Genomic DNA, 18,853 nt, shown 5'->3' on the forward strand with positions numbered 1-18,853 from the left:
GCTCGATGGGGATGCGTCCCAATGGCACCCTATTGAATAGGGCGCCATTTTAGCATAGGACTGTGGCCAGGAAGAGAGAGAGGGGGCAAGAACAGAACGCGTTCATACCTCCTCCTCCGCCTCTACCTCCCCTGGTCTGACCTGGTGATTATACAGGAAGACACTGTTGATTGACTGCTCCTGGTTACTTGATTGCATGCAACGCTTTGACTGCAGAAACCTCAATATTTGTGTTAGCTCCCTGGGCTAATGCCTAGGCGTTTAGCTCAGTGGTCTTTCATAGTCTTGTGGTGTCACGTTAGTGTACAGACTGGCTTCAGTTAGAGTGGTGAGTCTGGAGAAGGCTTCAGCAGTACAGCTCTCAGTAACAGTGGTATCATCAGAAACACACCTTTCAATCAATCAATCATACTAATCAATCATACTACTGATGCTTACTGAGATGCAGTTACTGGGGTGCTACTGTCTGTCTGTAGCGTGTCTGTTGCGTGTCTGTAGCGTGCCTGTAGCGTGTCTGAAGCGTGTCTGTAGTGTGCCTGAAGCGTGTCTGAAGCGTGTCTGTAGCGTGCCTGAAGCGTGTCTGTAGCGTGTCTGAAGTGTGTCTGTAGCGTGTCTGTAGCGTGCCTGAAGCGTGTCTGTAGCGTGTCTGAAGTGTGTCTGTAGCGTGCCTGAAGCGTGTCTGTAGCGTGTCTGTAGCGTGTCTGTAGCGTGTCTGAAGTGTGTCTGTAGCGTGTCTGTAGCGTGTCTGTAGCGTGTCTGTAGCGTGTCTGTAGCGTGCCTGTAGCGTGTCTGAAGCGTGTCTGTAGCGTGCCTGAAGCGTGTCTGTAGCGTGTCTGAAGTGTGTCTGTAGCGTGTCTGTAGCGTGCCTGAAGCGTGTCTGTAGCGTGTCTGAAGTGTGTCTGTAGCGTGCCTGAAGCGTGTCTGTAGCGTGTCTGTAGCGTGTCTGTAGCGTGTCTGAAGTGTGTCTGTAGCGTGTCTGTAGCGTGTCTGTAGCGTGTCTGAAGCGTGTCTGTAGCGTGTCTGAAGCGTGTCTGTAGCGTGCCTGTAGCGTGTCTGAAGTGTGTCTGTAGCGTGTCTGAAGCGTGTCTGTAGCGTGTCTGTAGCGTGCCTGAAGCGTGTCTGTAGCGTGCCTGAAGCGTGTCTGAAGCGTGTCTGTAGCGTGTCTGAAGCGTGTCTGCGAGTCCGTTCCCACAACAACAGAAACGTTTGGACCTAAGAGTCCAATAAAAGTTTAAATAATTCATCTTTAAACCGAATCAATTGAAAATCACCTTTGAATCTTTCTAGTGCTACTTGCTGTACGACATTGTCACCCCAGTCGAGTGCACTCTAGTAAACCTCAGCCTCACAGAGAGGAGTCACTACAGATGGAACCAGCATGTTGAGGCACCTGGATGCATGGGGGTTAGCTGAGATCAGAGGAGGGTTTTCTGAGAGAACTAAACTTAAGCTATGTCTGCATCCCAATTGGCCCTTACGGCCCTGGTCAAAAGCAGTGCACTCTGTAGGGAATAGGGTGCCATTTGAGACACTATGAATGTGCTGCTACAGACAGACGCTGTGTCCTGGGCGCCCTAATAGTAGGAATCCTAACGATGGAAGCTGGCCATTAGAGAATGTACCAGTTTGTTTACTTTGCCATGGTAACCCAACCTCATGCACTACAAGCCATATGTGCCAGAACTGGACTTCATAACCTGTACAGTTTGTATTTAATCATCAAGTATCTAGAATTATAATACAAACAACACATTCCAACTTTGAAACAACAATGCTGTATGTTACATATCTACAGATGGGTGGTGAAGGGTGGTGATGGGGTATGGTGGGGTATACAACAGAACACACCATGTACTATAATCTTATAGGACATCAGTACTGCATATGGTGACTATATTTATACATGTTCATACTGTATAAATATAGATAAGTATATTTCTATGTACATTTGGATATTTAAACATTGCATAAAGAATAAAATAAATAATACAAATATATTCAAATCTTACAGTGAGTACGATTTGAGAAACGCTATATTAGAGCCAAAAAAGTCCTAACACTTAAAATAATAATCATGATAATAACACTTATTATTATTCAATAATAAACAGAAACAACATCGGTGGACTACAATCTGGAGTAACTGAATGAGCTACACCACGTTACCCTGCAGATGTACCATTTGGGACTGCTGGAATGACTGGAGAGGAGAGGGGGAGAGAGGGATGGAGGACGGAGAGAGCAAGAGAAAGAGAGAGAGCGAGTCTGTTTATGTGTGTGGTTGTGTATGTGTGTTTTTGCGTGTACAGTATCTGTCTGTGTGTGTGGGGAGGGGGGGTGGGGGGGGGGGGCAGCTGTGATGGTGACACGGTCAGGAAGGATAGTTAGGGTCCAATGTCTCTTTCACCTCCGGATGTCTGTGGCCTCAGGGTCTTCCTGCTCCGCCACCACCCCAACCTCGGGGCTCAGTCGGCGGGGACCCTGGCTGCGGCTGCGGGGGTGGGCATTGAAGCCACCTTTACTGGGCTTGTCCTTGTCCCCCTGTCGCGGGGATCTGGGGTGGTCTGGCTCGGAGTGGGGGGACCTGTGGCGGCGGTGGTCGGGGGAGGCGGGGGCCTGGCCGGGAGGAGGGTTGAGGGAAGAGCAGACACTCAGGCTGTTACAGAGAGCTCCCCAGTTCTGCTCACACTGCAGCCGGACGCTCCTGGTTAAGGCCTCCTTCACCTCCTCCCCACAGCTCAGTAGGATGTTGACCAGCTCCACATATGGCCTGCAGAGGCAGAGAGAGAGACAGAGAGAGAGAGAACATGGGATTATTATACTATTATATGAATATAGGGCTGGACATCCACAGCTTGATATGGGTAGTTTACCTTCTAGGTAAGTTAATGGGGGAAGAGAGAGAAGAGTAGAAAGAGGTAGAGGAAGGCAGAGAGAAAGAGAGACATGGTCCTCCTTTCCCTTTAGGGAAGAGAAGAAGGGATGATACGGAGAGAAGGAGAGAGCTAGAGCAAGACACTGATGAATGCCTCCATCCTCACCCTTTAGGGAAGAGGTCCTGGAAGTGGATCATCTCCACCATGACAGCAACGTTCTCCTTGGCTGCAGAACACAGGTTGTGTCTGAGGTAGCACTCTCTCTGCAGCTGGAACACCATCTCTTTAATGGCCAGGCACTTCCTGCTGATGCAGCTGAACTTGTGTCTCAGGCCATGGGCCATGCACTTCAGAGCATCCTTGATGAACGATTTACCCTAAACACACACAGACATATAGAACACTCAGCCCTAACCCTTACCCTAAACACACACAGTAGATATAGAACACTCAACCCTAACCCTTACCCTAAACACACACAGACATATAGAACACTCAGCCCTAACCCTTACCCTAAACACACACAGACATATAGAACACTCAGCCCTAACCCTAACCCTTACCCTAAACACACACAGACATATAGAACACTCAACCCTAACCCTTACCCTAAACACACACAGACATATAGAACACTCAACCCTAACCCTTACCCTAAACACACACAGTAGATATAGAACACTCAGCCCTAACCCTTACCCTAAACACACACAGTAGATATAGAACACTCAACCCTAACCCTTACCCTAAACACACACAGACATATAGAACACTCAGCCCTAACCCTTACCCTAAACACGCACAGTAGATATAGAACACTCAACCCTAACCCTTACCCTAAACACACACAGTAGATATAGAACATTCAGCCCTAACCCTAACCCTTACCCTAAACACACACAGTAGATATAGAACACTCAACCCTAACCCTTACCCTAAACACACACAGACATATAGAACACTCAACCCTAACCCTTACCCTAAACACACACAGTAGATATAGAACACTCAACCCTAACCCTTACCCTAAACACACACAGACATATAGAACACTCAACCCTAACCCTTACCCTAAACACACACAGACACATAGAACACTCAACCCTAACCCTTACCCTAAACACACACAGACATATAGAACACTCAACCCTAACCCTTACCCTAAACACACACAGACACATAGAACACTCAACCCTAACCCTAAACCATTAATGATTGTATTTTACCTTTCTTTTACAAGGTAAATTGACTGAGAACACATTATCTGTTACAGCAACGACCTGGGGAATAGTTGCAAGGGAGAGGAGAGAGGTTGAATGGACCAATTGGAAGCTGGGGATTATTGGATTGGTTGATTGTGCTGAACCAATAAAAACCTGAGTGCATTCGGAAAGTATTCAGAACCCTTGGCTTTTTCCACATTTTGTTAAGTTACAGCCTTATTCTAAAATGGATTAAAACATTGTTTCCCTCAACAATATACGCACAATACCCCATAATAACAAACAAAAACTGGTTTTTAGGAGATTTTGCAAATGTGTACAAAAAAAATAACGGAAATATTACATTTACATACGTTTTTAGACCCTTTACTCAGTACTTTGTTGAAGCACCTTTGGCAGCGATTACAGCCTCGAAACTTCTTGGGTATGACGCTACAAGCTTGGCACACCTGTATTTGGGGAGTTTCTCCCATTCTTCTCTGCAGATCCTCTCAAGCTCTGTCAGGTTGGATGGGGAGCGTCGCTGCACAGCAATTTTCAGCTCTCTCAGAGATGTTCGATCAGGTTCAAGTCCGGGCTCTGGCTGGGCCACTCAAGGACATTCAGAGACTTGTCCCGAAGCCACTCCTGCGTTGTCTTGGCTGTGTGCTTAGGGTCGTTGTCCTGTTGGAAGGTGAACCTTCGCCCCAGTCTGAGGTCCTGAGCGCTCTGGAGCAGAAATTCATCAAGGATCTCTCTTTACTTTGCTCCGTTCATCTTTCCCTCGATCCTGACTAGTCTCCCAGTCCCTGCTGCTGAAAAACATCCCCAAACCATGCTTTACTGTAGGGATGGTGCCAGGTTTCCTCCAGATGTGACGCTTGGCATTCAGGCCATAGAGTTCAATCTTGGTTTCATCAGACCAGATAATCTTGTTTCTCATTGTCTGAGAGTCCTTTAGGTGCCTTTTGGCAAACTCCAAGCGGGCGTGTCATGTGCCTTTTACTGAGGAGTGGCTTCCGTCTGGCCACTCTAGCATAAAGGCCTGATTGGTGGAGTGCTGCAGAGATGGTTGTCCTTCTGGAAGGTTCTCCCATCTCCACAGAGGAATTCTGGAGCTCTGTCAGAGTGACCATTGGGTTCTTGGTCACCTCCCTGACCAAGGCCCTTCTCCCCCGATTGCTCAGTTTGGCCGGGCTAGCAGCTCTAGGAAGAGTTTTGGTGGTTCCAAACTTCTTCCATTTAAGAATCACTGTGTTCTTGGGGATCTTCAATGCTGCAGAAATGTTTTTGTACCCTTCCCCAGATCTGTGCCTCGACACAATACTGTCTCGGAGCTCTACGGACAATTCCTTCGACCTCATGGCTTGGTTTTTGTTCTGACATGCACTGTCAACTGTGGGCCCTTATATAGACAGGTGTGTGCCTTTCCAAATCATGTCCAATCAATTGAATTGAACACAGGTGGACTCCAATCAAGTTGTAGAAACATCTCAAGGATGATCAATGGAAACAGGATGCACCTGAGCTCAATTTTGAGTCTCATAGCAGAGGGTCTGAATACTTATGTAAATAAGATATTTCTGTTTTTTATCTTTAATAAATTTGCAAAAAAATCTAAAAACCTGTTTTCACTTTGTCATTATAGGGTAATGTGTGTAGACTGATGAGGAAATGTTTTTATTTTATTTATTTTAGAATAAGGCTGTACCTTAACCAAATGTGGAAAAAATGAAGGGGTCCGAATACTTTCCGAATGCACTGTACGTGTTCTAGTTCTAGGGTGGTTAGAACTAATTTCTCTGTGACCCAGTCTGATGGCCCAGTGAGAGGCCGGGACAGAGCCTGTTCTACCCGTCTGAAAGGGGATCTGGCTGGGCATGGTGCCAGTTGGCTACCCCTGGCCCTGGAGCCCTCTGCCCTGACACACAGAGACCTGACCTCCGTGGGAGAGGGAAGGGAACTAGGGTAGCAAAAACATACCGCATGCACATGTTGGCTACGCATGCAAACACACTCAATAAATCCACTTATACACACATACACATGTAGACTTAAACACAAACAAACACACACACACACACACACAAACACACATGCAGAGTGCCTTACCTGGGAGTCAAACTTTCCGGCGTTGTGTAGGAAGGTCAGACAGATCTCCTGCAGGCCTCTGATCTCACAGGAGTTGTTCTCAAAACATTCAAACACACCGCAGCCCACGTCTCCTGCACTCACCAGACAGTGCTGTATCTCAGCTGGATGGAGAGAGAGAGATGGAGAGAGAGAAAGAGATAGAGATGGAGAGATATGGAGAGAAAGAGTTGTCACTGACAGTTACAGTCTACTATCAAGCATCGACCTCTATCCCCATTACATGTAGTGATACAGGCCATGGTCTTAAGCATAGTCTCTAAGCTGTTATTTCCTTGCTGTCTCAAAGCTGCTATTTCCATGTTGTCTCAGAGCTGCTATTTCCATGTTATCCCAAAGCTGTTATTTCCTTGTTCTCTCAGAGCTGTTATTTCCTTGTTGTCTCAGAGCTGTTGTTTCCTTGTTGTCTCAGAGCTGTCATTTCCTTGTTGTCTCAGAGCTGTTATTTCTTTGTTGTCTCAAAGCCAAAGCTGTTATTTCCTTGTTGTCTCAAAGCTGTTATTTCCTTGTTGTCTCAGAGCTGTTATTTCTTTGTTGTCTCAAAGCTGTTATTTCCTTGTTTCAAAGCTGTTATTTCCTTGTTGTCTCAGAGCTTTTGTTTCCTTGTTGTCTCAGAGCTGTTTATTTTTTGTTGTCTCAAAGCTGTTATTTCCTTGTCTCAAAGCTGTTATTTCCTTGTTGTCTGAAAGCTGTTATTTCCTTGTTATCTTATTTTTAACCTTCTAACCTATCATTCCGCTAGTCGAGTAAGAGTTCTAGGCCCCTTTTCTGGACGTCCAGGCTTTGAGTTCCCCTGGCAGAGACCCTGGTCCTAAGTAGTGCACCATATAGGAAATAGGGTGTCATTTGGGATGCCCCATCTTTCTACTGTCAGTTTAGTAGATTCATACTAAATCAGCCTCCAGGCTTCAGCACCAGATATATGAAAACAACATCTCTTCTCTTCTCTCCACAGAGAGACAGAGACCAGAGGGGTGTGTAGATGAATGCAGGGTGACAGAGAGATTATTACTGTGTCATTCTGCGTCAAAATACATCTGCATTGCCTGGCGTGAGGATAGGAGGGGATGCTGCACTGCAGATACAGATACAGATACAGATACAGATACAGATACAGATACAGATACAGTACAGATACAGATACAGATACAGATACAGATACAGTACAGATACAGATACAGATACAGATACAGATACAGATACAGATACAGATACAGATGCAGATGCAGATGCAGATGCAGATACAGATACAGTACAGATACAGATACAGATACAGTACAGATACAGTACAGATACAGATACAGTACAGATACAGATACAGATACAGATACAGATACAGTACAGATACAGTACAGATACAGATACAGTACAGATACAGATGCAGATGCAGATGCAGATGCAGATGCAGATGCAGATACAGTACAGATACAGATACAGATACAGATACAGATACAGATACAGATACAGATACAGTACATATACAGATACAGATACAGATACAGATACAGATACAGATACAGATACAGATACAGATACAGTACAGATACAGATACAGATACAGATACAGATACAGATACAGATACAGTACAGATACAGTACAGATGCAGATGCAGATGCAGAACAGATGCAGATGCAGAACAGATGCAGATGCAGATGCAGATGCAGAACAGATACAGATACAGATACAGATACAGATACAGATACAGTACAGATAAAGTACAGATACAGATACAGTACAGATACAGCGTTGGGTACTAGAGGAGAAAATACAAAAGCAGAAGTCATATCTATTGTGCTTTAGTGAGTTGAAGTCAACCAGTGTCAGTTATACTGGTACAGTGAGGGAAAAAAGTATTTGATCCCCTGCTGATTTTGTACCTTTGCCCATAGACAAAGAAATGATCAGTCTATAATTTTAATGGTAGGTTTATTTGAACAGTGAGAGACAGAATAACAACAAAAAAATCCAGAAAAACGCATGTCAAAAATGTTATAAATTGATTTGCATTTTAATGAGAGAAATAAGTATTTGACCCCTCTGCAAAACATGACTTAGTACTTGGTGGCAAAACCCTTGTTGGCAATCACAGAAGTCAGACGTTTCTTGTAGTTGGCCACCAGGTTTGCACACATCTCAGGAAGGATTTTGTCCCACTCCTCTTTGCAGATCTTCTCCAAGTCATTAAGGTTTCGAGGCTGACATTTGGCAACTCGAACCTTCAGCTCCCTCCACAGATTTTCTATGCGATTAATGTCTGGAGACTGGCTAGGCCACTCCAGGACCTTAATGTGCTTCTTCTTGTGCCACTCCTTTGTTGCCTTGGCTGTGTGTTTTGGGTCATTGTCATGCTGGAATACCCATCCACGACCCATTTTCAATGCCCTGGCTGAGGGAAGGAGGTTCTCACCCAAGATTTGACAGTACATGGCCCCGTCCATTGTCCCTTTGATGCGGTGAAGTTGTCCTGTCCCCTTAGCAGATAAACACCCCCAAAGCATAATGTTTCCACCTCCATGTTTGACGGTGGGGATGGTGTTATTGGGGTCATAGGCAGCATTCCTCCTCCTCCAAACACGGCGAGTTGAGTTGATGCCAAATAGCTCCATTTTGGTCTCATCTGACCACAACACTTTCACCCAGTTCTCCTCTGAATCATTCAGATGTTCATTGGCAAACTTCAGACGGGCCTGTATATGTGCTTTCTTGAGCAGGGGACCTTGCGGGCGCTGCAGGATTTCAGTCCTTCATGGCGTAGTGTGTTACCAATTGATTTCTTGGTGACTATGGTCCCAGCTGCCTTGAGATCATTGACAAGATCCTCCCCGTGTAGTTCAGGGCTGATTCCTCACCGTTCTCATGATCATTGCAACTCCATGAGGTGAGATCTTGCATGGAGCCCCAGGCCGAGGGAGATTGACAGTTATTTTGTGTTTCTTCCATTTTGCGAATAATCGCACCAACTGTTGTCACCTTCTCACCAAGCTGCTTGGCGATGGTCTTGTAGCCCATTCCAGCCTTGTGTAGGTCTACAATCATGTCCCTGACATCCTTGGAGAGCTCTTTGGTCTTGGCCATGGTGGAGAGTTTGGAATCTGATTGATTGATTGCTTCTGTGGACAGGTGTCTTTTATACAGGTAACAAACTGAGATTAGGAGCACTCCCTTTAAGAGTGTGCTCCTAATCTCAGCTCGTTACCTGTATAAAAGACACCTGGGAGCCAGAAATCTTTCTGATTGAGAGGGGGTCAAATACTTATTTCCCTCATTAAAATGCAAATCAATTTATAACATTTTTGACATGCGTTTTTCTGGATTTTGTTGTTGTTATTCTGTCTCTCACTGTTCAAATAAACCTACCATTAAAATTATAGACTGATAATTTCTTTGTCAGTGGGCAAACATACAAAATGTAGGGGATCAAATACTTTTTTCCCTCACTGTATAAACGATCATGTAGATGAGTGACTGTGTATTAGTTTATATATAATTAGTCTTTCCTGTCTGTGCTGCCAGTATACATATTTGACCCCCTTCTACTTTTCACAGGATCTTTCTAAGTGACTGCCTGGCTGGGCTGCTGTGGAGAGACGGACTGGACTGGACGCACAGGTCAGTGGCCCTGTCCCAAATGGTACCTTATTCCCTATATACTGCACTATACTGCACTATAGGGGATAGAGTGCAATTTAAAATCAAATCAAAATCAAATTTTATTGGTCACATACACTTGTTTAGCAGATGTTATTGCGGGTGTAGCGAAATGCTTGTGTTTCTAGCTCCGAGTAATATCTAACGAGTAATATCGAACAATTTCACAACATATACCCAATACACACAAATCTAAGTAAAGCAACGGAATTAAGAATATATAAATAAATATATGGACAAGCAATGTCAGAGCGGCATAGACTAAGATACAGTAGAATAGTATAGAATACAGTATATGCATATGAGATGAGTAATGCAAGATATGTAAACATTATTAAAGTGACTAGTGTTCCACTTATTAAAGTGGCCAGTGATTTCTAATATATGTCTATAGGCAGCAGCCTCTAATGTGCTAGTGAAGGCTATTTAACAGTCTGATGGCCTTGAGATAGAAGCTGTTTTTCAGTCTCTCGGTCCCAGCTTTGATGCACCTGAACTGACCTCGCCTTCTGGATGATAGCGGGGTGAACAGGCAGTGGCTCGGGTGGTTATGGTCCTTGATGATCTTTTTGGCCTTCCTGTGACATCGGGTGCTGTAGGTGTCCTGGAGGGCTGGTACTTTGCCCCCGGTGATGCGTTGCGCAGACCGCACCACCCTCTGGAGAGCCCTGCGGTTGCGGGCGGTGCAGTTGCCGTACCAGGTGGTGATACAGCCCGACAGGATGCTCTCAATTGTGCATCTGTAAACGTTTCTGAGGGTTTTAGGTGCCAAGCCAAATTTCTTCAGCCTTCTTCACCACACTGTCTGTGTGGGTGGACCATTTCAGTATGTCAGTGATGTGTACGCCGAGGAACTTGAAGCTTTCCACCTTCTCCACTGCGGTCCCGTCGATTTGGATAGGGGGGTGCTCCCTCTGCTGTTCCTGAAGTCCACGATCATCTTCTTTATTTTGTTGACGTTGAGTGAGAGGTTATTTTCCTGGCACCACACTCCCAGACCCCACACTTCCTCCCTGTAGGCTGACTCGTCATTGTTGGTAATCAGGCCTACTACTGTGTGTCGTCTGCAAACTTGATGACTGAGTTGGAGTCGTGCTTGGCCACACAGTCATGGGTGAACAGGGAGTACAGGAGGGGGCTGAGCACGCACCCTTGTGGGGCCCCAGTGTTGAGGATCAGCAAAGTGGAAGTGTTGTTTCCTACCCTCACCACCTGGGGGCGGCCCGTCAGGAAGTCCAGGACCCAGTTGCACAGGGCAGTGTTCAGACCCAGGGCCTCGAGCTTAATGATGAGCTTGGAGGGTACTATGGTGTTGAATGCTGAGCTATAGTCAATGAACAGCATTCTTACAGTGGCTTGCGAAAGTATTCACCCCACTTGGCATTTTTCCTATTTTGTTGCCTTACAATCTGGAATTAAAATTGATTTTGGGGGGGGTTGTATCATTTGATTTACACAACATGCCTACCGCTTTGTAGATGCAAAAATAAAAATAAATTGTGAAACAAACAAGAAATAAGACAAATAAACTGAAAACTTGAGCGTGCATAACTATTGGGGGGCAAAGTCAATACTTTATAGAGCCACCTTTTACAGCAATTACGGCTGCAAGTCTCTTGGGGTATGTCTCTATAAGCTTGGCACGTCTAGCCACTGGGATTTTTGCCCATTCTTCAAGGCAAAACTGCTCCAGCTCCTTCAAGTTGGATGGGTTCTGCTGGTGTACAGCAATCTTTAAGTCATACCACAGATTCTCAATTGGATTGACATTCCAAGACATTTAAATGTTTCCCCTTAAACCACTCGAGTGTTGCTTTAGCAGTATGCTTAGGGTCATTGTCCTGCTGGAAGGTGAACCGCCGTCCCAGTCTCAAATCTCTGGAAGAATGAAACAGGTTTCCCTCAATAATTTCCCTGTATTTAGTGCCATCCATCATTCCTTCAATTCTGACCAGTTTCCCAGTCACTGCCGATGATAAACATCCCCACAGCATGATGCTGCCAACACCATGCTTCACTGTGGGGATGGTGTTCTCAGGGTGATGAGAGGTGTTGGGTTTGCGCCAGACATAGCGTTTTCCTTGATGGCCAAAAAGCTCAATTTTTGTCTCATCTGACAGAGTACTTTCTTCCATATGTTTGGGGAGTCTCCCACATGGCTTTTGGCGAACACCAAACGTGTTTGCTTATTCTTTTCTTTAAGCAATGGCTTTTTTCTGGCCACTCTTCCGTAAAGCCCAGCTCTGTGGAGTGTACGGCTTAAAGTGGTCCTATGGACAGATACTCCACTCTCCGCTGTGGAGGTTTGCAGCTCCTTCAGGGTTATCTTTGGTGTCTTTGTTGCCTCTCTGATTAATGCCCTCCTTGCCTGGTCCATGAGTTTTGGTGGGCGGTCCTCTCTTGGCAGGTTTGTTGTGGTGCCATATTCTTTCAATTTTTTAGTAATGGATTTAATGGTGCTCCGTGGGATGTTGAAAGTTTCTGAAATTTTTGTATAACCCAACCCTGATCTGTACTTCTCCACAACTTTGTCCCTGACCTGTTTGGAGAGCGCCTTGGTCTTCATGGTGCTGCTTGCTAGGTGGTGCCCCTTGCTTAGTGGTGTTACTTTTGCAAGGCACTGTACATAGGTATTCCTCTTGTCCAGATGGGATAAGGCAGTGTGCAGTGTGATGGCGATTGCATCGTCTGTGGATCTATTGGGGCGGTAAGCTAATTGAAGTGGGTCTAGGGTGACAGGTAAGGTAGAGGTGATATGATCCTTGACTAGTCTCTCAAAGCACTTCATGATGACAGAAGGGAGTGCTACAGGGCGATAGTCATTTAGCCTTGCGAGGGTTAACACGCTTAAATGTCTTACTCACGTCGGCCATGGAGAAGGAGAGCCCACAGTCCTTGGTAGCGGGCCGCGTCGGTGGCACTGTATTATCCTCAAAGCGGGCGAAGGCGGTGTTTAGCTTGTCCGGAAGCAAGACGTCGGTGTCTGCGATGTGGCTGGTTTTCCTTTTGATGTCCGTGATTGTCTGTAGACCCTGCCACATACGTCTCGTGTCTGAGCCGTTGAATTGCGACTCCACTTTGTCCCTATACTGACGTTTTGCCTGTTTGATTGCATTGCGGAGGGAATATCTACACTGTTTGTATTCTGCCATATTCCCAGTCACCTTGCCGTGGTTAAATGCGGTGGTTCTGGCTTTCAGTTTTGCGCGAATGCTGCCATCTGTCCACGGTTTCTGGTTAGGGTAGGTTTTAATAGTCACAGTGGGACACATACAATGTTTCATAATGCAGCCCAATGTGACATGACTCTGGTAAGACCAGTGGTTGGTGTTTATATTGAAACCAGAGTATCGAAATATACAGAAGAGAAGATATATGTAACGGCCCAGTCCAGGGCTGTAGTAGGTTGGCAGTTGGCACCACCCTTGGGCCTCTCGCTGTCCGTGTAACTCAGTTGGTAGAGCATGACGCTTGCAACGCCAGGGTTGTGGGTTCGATTCCCACGGAGGATCAGTATGAAAAAAAAAGTATGGAAATGTATGTACTCACTACTGTAAGTCGCTCTGGATAAGAGCGTCTGCTAAATGACTAAAATGTCAATGTTATACAATCTTATACAACGCCTAGCCAGTGGCAGTCAAGGAGGACAGGAATAAAACAAATGATAGTGGACCGAAATGAAATGACCAGGGGAGAGGGAAAAGTCTGCCTGTTAACCCCAAATGGTATGATACTTAGAGAGGCTTTCCCAAAGGAGAAAAGCAGCCATTTTCAGTGTCTGTAAAGGGTTGTGTAATGTATAGTATATATGACACACTGTGTAAGGCTACGCACAGGCCTATTATAAGTGTTTATTTTGGACTATGTGGGTTCAAACAAACATTTATTTAAAAAACTTCTGTAATCAGTCTTGAAGACCCACAGAGAGAGTGAGTCCCCTCCTCCTCTCCTCCAGTCATCCCCCTCTCCTCCAGTCACCCTCCTCTCCTCCAGTCATCCCCCTCTCCTCCAGTCATCCCCCTCTCCTCCATTCATCCCCCTCTCCTCCAGTCACTGCCACTGAGGCATTTGGTTCACGTGGGATAGAATCACTAACTACACCGCTATGGCACTCCATATGGGCCGTGGAGAAAGGGTCAGCATGAGGAAAAACGGTTTTAGACATCGTAGGATATATTAATATACCTATAGCATTAATATACCTATAGCATTTCAACCACGGATCACTGGAAGTGTCATATTTGATAGCCTAGGCAGATTAATCTCACGAGCCCTCCGTTCAGAGTAAATAACGAATTAACGCAGCAGACTTACTTGAGAAATGATGCTTGTTAACAAGGACTGCTCTGTTGGGGGGAGAGGTGTGTGTGTGAGAGAGAGAGAGAGGGGTGGGGGTGGAAAGAGAGAGAGAGACAGACAGACAGAGAGAGAGCGAGAGAGAGAGCGCGAGAGAGAGAGAGAGAGAGAGAGAGAGAGAGAGAGAGAGAGAGAGAGAGAGAAAGAAAAGGGTGTGTAGGCACTGGGTTTAACTTTGGTGCGCTGCAGGAAAAGTGAGCTGCTGTCGGCAGCGTGTGCTTGTGTTGGCGTTTACACGGGAATGTGCCTGGCTCGTACGAGCTGGCCGCAACGTGCATTGAATTACACAGTGGTGTGGGACTCTGACTGACTGAGGGACTCTACTGTGCAGAGCTGCATCAGACCTGTCCCTGCAACTACAAGGATAAAAAACTTACATTCTCATGAGTTTTATATTGATTACATGAACTGATTAATGGATATAAGTATTTCTTTCATAATATTGGTTATTTTAAATTGACTTTCCTAAAGGAATAGGATTCCTGTTAAGAATGCGAAACAACAGCCCTGCGTGAGGCGATTGCATCATTCCCTATCAGCATGCTTTGTAGGAGCCTAACAATCAACAGTTAAAGCCTGGAGTCCACTGTAAGGGCTCAGACAACAATAGTGTTTGCTGGACAAGAGTACTTAACATCTCTGAACGTAATTTGCGAACCGATTTAGAATCGTGTGAATTTTTTTGGCAGTCAGATGTTTACAGCGGGTGGTCCCTAAAACACAGCAAGCTGAATGATCGGCAGTTGAACGCTAGATCCACATGACTTGCGATGTGTGCGAGCCTTAAAGTGGTTGCCATTAATTTCACAGTATCTTACAGGCAGCTAAGTGGCGTAGTAAAATGCTGTATTTCATATTACAATACTATACAATTGACTGCATTATACTTAAGCAATAAGGCCCGAGGGGGTGTGGTATATGGTCAATATACCACAGCTAAGGGCTGTTCTTAGGCACGACTCAAAGTGGTGTGCTTGGATACAGCCCTTAGCCGTGGTATACTGGCCATATACCACAAACCACAAACCCCCGAGGTGCCTTATTGCTATTATAAACTGGTTAGCAACTTAATTAGAGCAGTAAAAATACATGTTTTGTAATACCCCTGGTATAGTCTGATATACCACTGCTGTCAGCCTTTCAGCATTCAGGGCTCGAATCACCCGGGTTTATAATGTAAAATAGTAAATGCTACTTTAATCGGAATGAATGACTAAATGAATTAATGAATGAATGGATGAATGAAATTCATTGAGGGGAGGGGTTTGTATTTCACAGTATTTTACTGTAATTACAAGGGATTGGTGCAAGCAGGTTGGCCACTTGATAAAGTGTTTACACATTACAGCATATTAATGAATATTTTGTGTTTTATATCACTTGCACTTCTAGAGGCCTTAACAAAGGCTTCCAAACAGGGCAAAATAGACCAAAACGACATGGCAAAATGCTCAACCATTTAATTTAAGACTTACTGCCACTCTAATCTGGCCCCTATACATTTTAAATTGATGGGGCACTATAACCACATAGGCACGACTCAAAATATGTTAATGAGCCAGAAACAACAATACCATGCACCCACTAGTGGTCAAAGGGTTTTTGGTGCTCCAAAGATACAGTAAGGCACTGTATTCTGGGGGGTGAAATTACAGCACCATTCGAAATACAGCAATTATCCCATAATGCACCATCATTTACAATATGCTGCAGTTAAATTTTTCAGAGTTTTTTTTGTTGTTGACTGTTGATAATAGCTAAAATTACCTTATAAATTACAGTTTTCCATTACAGTGTAGCCTAGGCTCTATTTCACATGATAATCACTAAACTGTGGTAGCCTGCTCATAGGCTAAGTAATTTTGCCAAGTTTGTTTCATTTAAATGCAAAACGCATACTGGTTGCCAATGGATCGGCTGGATGTTGGCTAACTTTGAACCAAGCACATTGTATCGAGCATACCCGGAAAAACACACACACACACACACACACACACACACACTCACATACAAACACACACACACACACACCTAGAGGCGCTGCCATATACATTACCTATCATGGCCTACCTTGTGCCTATCTATTAATAGTTTACTAACATATTGAATTTCTGTCTCCCTGTATTTACAATATATCCACTTTCTGGATAATCTGAAAAGGTAATCTCATCCATGATAAACCAAGTATTTCAGTCAAGAAACAGATGAATGCAGACGGAAAGAGTGAGAGAGAGAGAGAGAGAGCCCTTCGAATTGAATTGAATTGAGAGAGAACGAACGTTTTCCTCTCTCTAAAATCCACAGCGCGGAGAGCACGCGCACACACGCATGCGGTCCCGCTCGCGCAAATGTATCCCACTGATCAGTATTCTGATAACACATCATTTCAACATCGACCCACTTCCCATACCAAGTCCGTCAGCATTCTCTCTCTCTCTCTCTCTGTCTCTCTCTGTATGTGCGTGTGTGTGTGCGCGCATTTGTGTGCTCTTTCTTACCTGTGTTCTGCAGAGACATACGTCCTTTCTGGCCGGTCTGTTTCTCTGACGGGTTGTCATGAACATCGATATTATCCAATCCCACCACTTGCTCCAAAACTGACAAAACCAGCAACGCTATTGCAAATTTGACCAACATTTCTGCCTCTATCTGTGAAGACCAGTAGGTACCTGTGCTGAAGTCTGCCTTCCCTCTGCTCTGAAACAATGATGCAGTGTTGTATCGGAAACGCGCCGGTCCAACCAGCCAGTCTGCTCTCTGTCTGTCTGTGGTAACTCAGTATCACTCACCGCTGTAGACTGTATTCAGGCAGGCAGCGCAGAGAGAGAGACAGAAAGATAGAGTGAGCGCTGGGACCGCAGGGATGCTGCCTATATTTCCCAGAGCCCGGGCGGGTCGTCAATTTAGATGGAGTCAAGCAGGTGTTATCAGCCAAGCTCAGCGACCAATCAGAGACGCAGACATCCACGTCAAAGGTTGAGAGGGGAGTGTCCAGTGAAAGTTCCGTCTTGCCATAAAAGCTCCTCTTGTAAAAAAAAAAGTGTATATGAGTAGGTGGTTATTTACTAGTGTTTGGCTAAAAAAAAGGTGTCTCTTGTTGCTTGCATAGGAGTAAGGAAATAATTTGCAGCAGATGTAAACAGACCTGTTAGAATCATGTTGGCATGCCAACAGCTATTAGCCTACAATGTAATAACATATAATGATATTACCTGGACACATCTGTTGTGGTTAGATTTATGTAATACTTTGAATAACATATTGGTGGATACATGGGAAAACATTATTGGCAAACATATTTTCCCACAACATATGAGGAAACAGTGTATTATATTGTTCCCAGCACTAGCCTTACTCTATTTGGGCTCCAATATATTTGCTGTGTTATTACATGTTTATATTTATGAATTTGTTGTTTATTGCAGTTGCACTAGCCACTATGCCTATGTGCATGCACGTTTCCTAATGGATCAGTAAAGTATTAACTCATGCATGTGCACACTGTCAGTGCATCCTCTCCAAGAGAAACTGTAGCTTAGTAAGAGTCAGGGTGAAGGATTCTGAACAGAACTACATGCATACAGAACAGGACATACTCTTCTTGCCCCAGTTTCACTGAATTCACTCCTTTTATGGACAGTCAGTCAGTGGACTCCTGGTCCGTGCAGGTGTTGGTGTTGTCCTGGAGGTTCTGAACTGGAGGAGGCAGGAACTGGAGAGGCACGGTGGGATTCTCATCAAACACACACACTGGGAGATCCATAGCCGAGGCTGGCTGGTATGGTGCACCATCATGCCAGGGCCAGGACAATAAGGGAAGAGAGGAGGAAAGGAGGAGGAGAAGAGAGGAAAAGGAAAGGGAGGAGAGGATAAGAGGAAAGTGGATGGCAGGACAGTGACAGGCTGGTAACGTTTGGCAGGGATTGCATCATTCGGAAGCCACCCCCTACAGGCAGACCAAACATTTACATTTACATTTTAGTCATTTAGCAGACGCTCTTATCCAGAGCGACTTACAGGAGCAATTAGGGTTAAGTGCCTTGCTTAAGGGCACATCGACAGATTTTTCACCTAGTCGGCTCGGGGATTAGAACCAGCGACCTTTCGGTTACTGGCACAACGCTCTTACCCACTAAGATACCTGCCGCCCACAGAAACACAGTGTGTGGTGGTGGTGGTGATGATGTGCGGACGTGTTTAACCATCACCCATGGTAGGTGTGTGTGTGTGTGTATGTGTTTAACTATAGTAGGACCAGAAGTCCCCACAATAATAGTAAATGAACAAGAATTTGACCAACTGGGGGCATTTTGCTAGTTCCCACAAGGAAAAATGTTATTTCTAGGTTAGAATTAGTGTTAGGGTTAGAATTAGGGTTAGGAGTTAAAGGTTAGGATTAGGGTTACGAGTTCTGTTTAGGGTTAGGGAAAATATGATTTTGAATGGGAATCAATTATGTTAGGGCTAGGGACTTTTTGACAGCAACCCTTTTGATTTGAAATAAATCTTCCATACACATTTGACCATTGTAGAAGTGCTCAGAACGTGACTTTTTGGACCTGAATACCATGCCAAAACATTCAAGAGATAAAGGTGCTCAAAGTTGACTCATTTTGCAT

General features: G+C 45.0%; 1 protein-coding gene across 1 annotated transcript; it reads right to left on the minus strand.

The window, feature by feature from the left end:
* Positions 1-2,347: 2,347 nt before the first annotated feature.
* On the minus strand, positions 2,348-17,089 carry LOC121536702 (stanniocalcin-2-like). The gene is made up of 4 exons (XM_041844148.2): positions 16,733-17,089; positions 6,191-6,333; positions 3,042-3,253; positions 2,348-2,770 (listed from the first exon to the last, which is right to left on the minus strand). The coding sequence occupies exons 1-4, from the start codon at positions 16,869-16,871 to the stop codon at positions 2,404-2,406; spliced, it is 861 nt and encodes a 286-aa protein (XP_041700082.1). The 5' UTR covers positions 16,872-17,089; the 3' UTR covers positions 2,348-2,403.
* Between the last annotated feature and the right edge of the window lie 1,764 nt (positions 17,090-18,853).

This window comes from Coregonus clupeaformis, chromosome 21 (assembly GCF_020615455.1).
Source record: "Coregonus clupeaformis isolate EN_2021a chromosome 21, ASM2061545v1, whole genome shotgun sequence".
In the NCBI taxonomy this organism is placed as follows: Eukaryota; Metazoa; Chordata; class Actinopteri; order Salmoniformes; family Salmonidae; genus Coregonus; species Coregonus clupeaformis.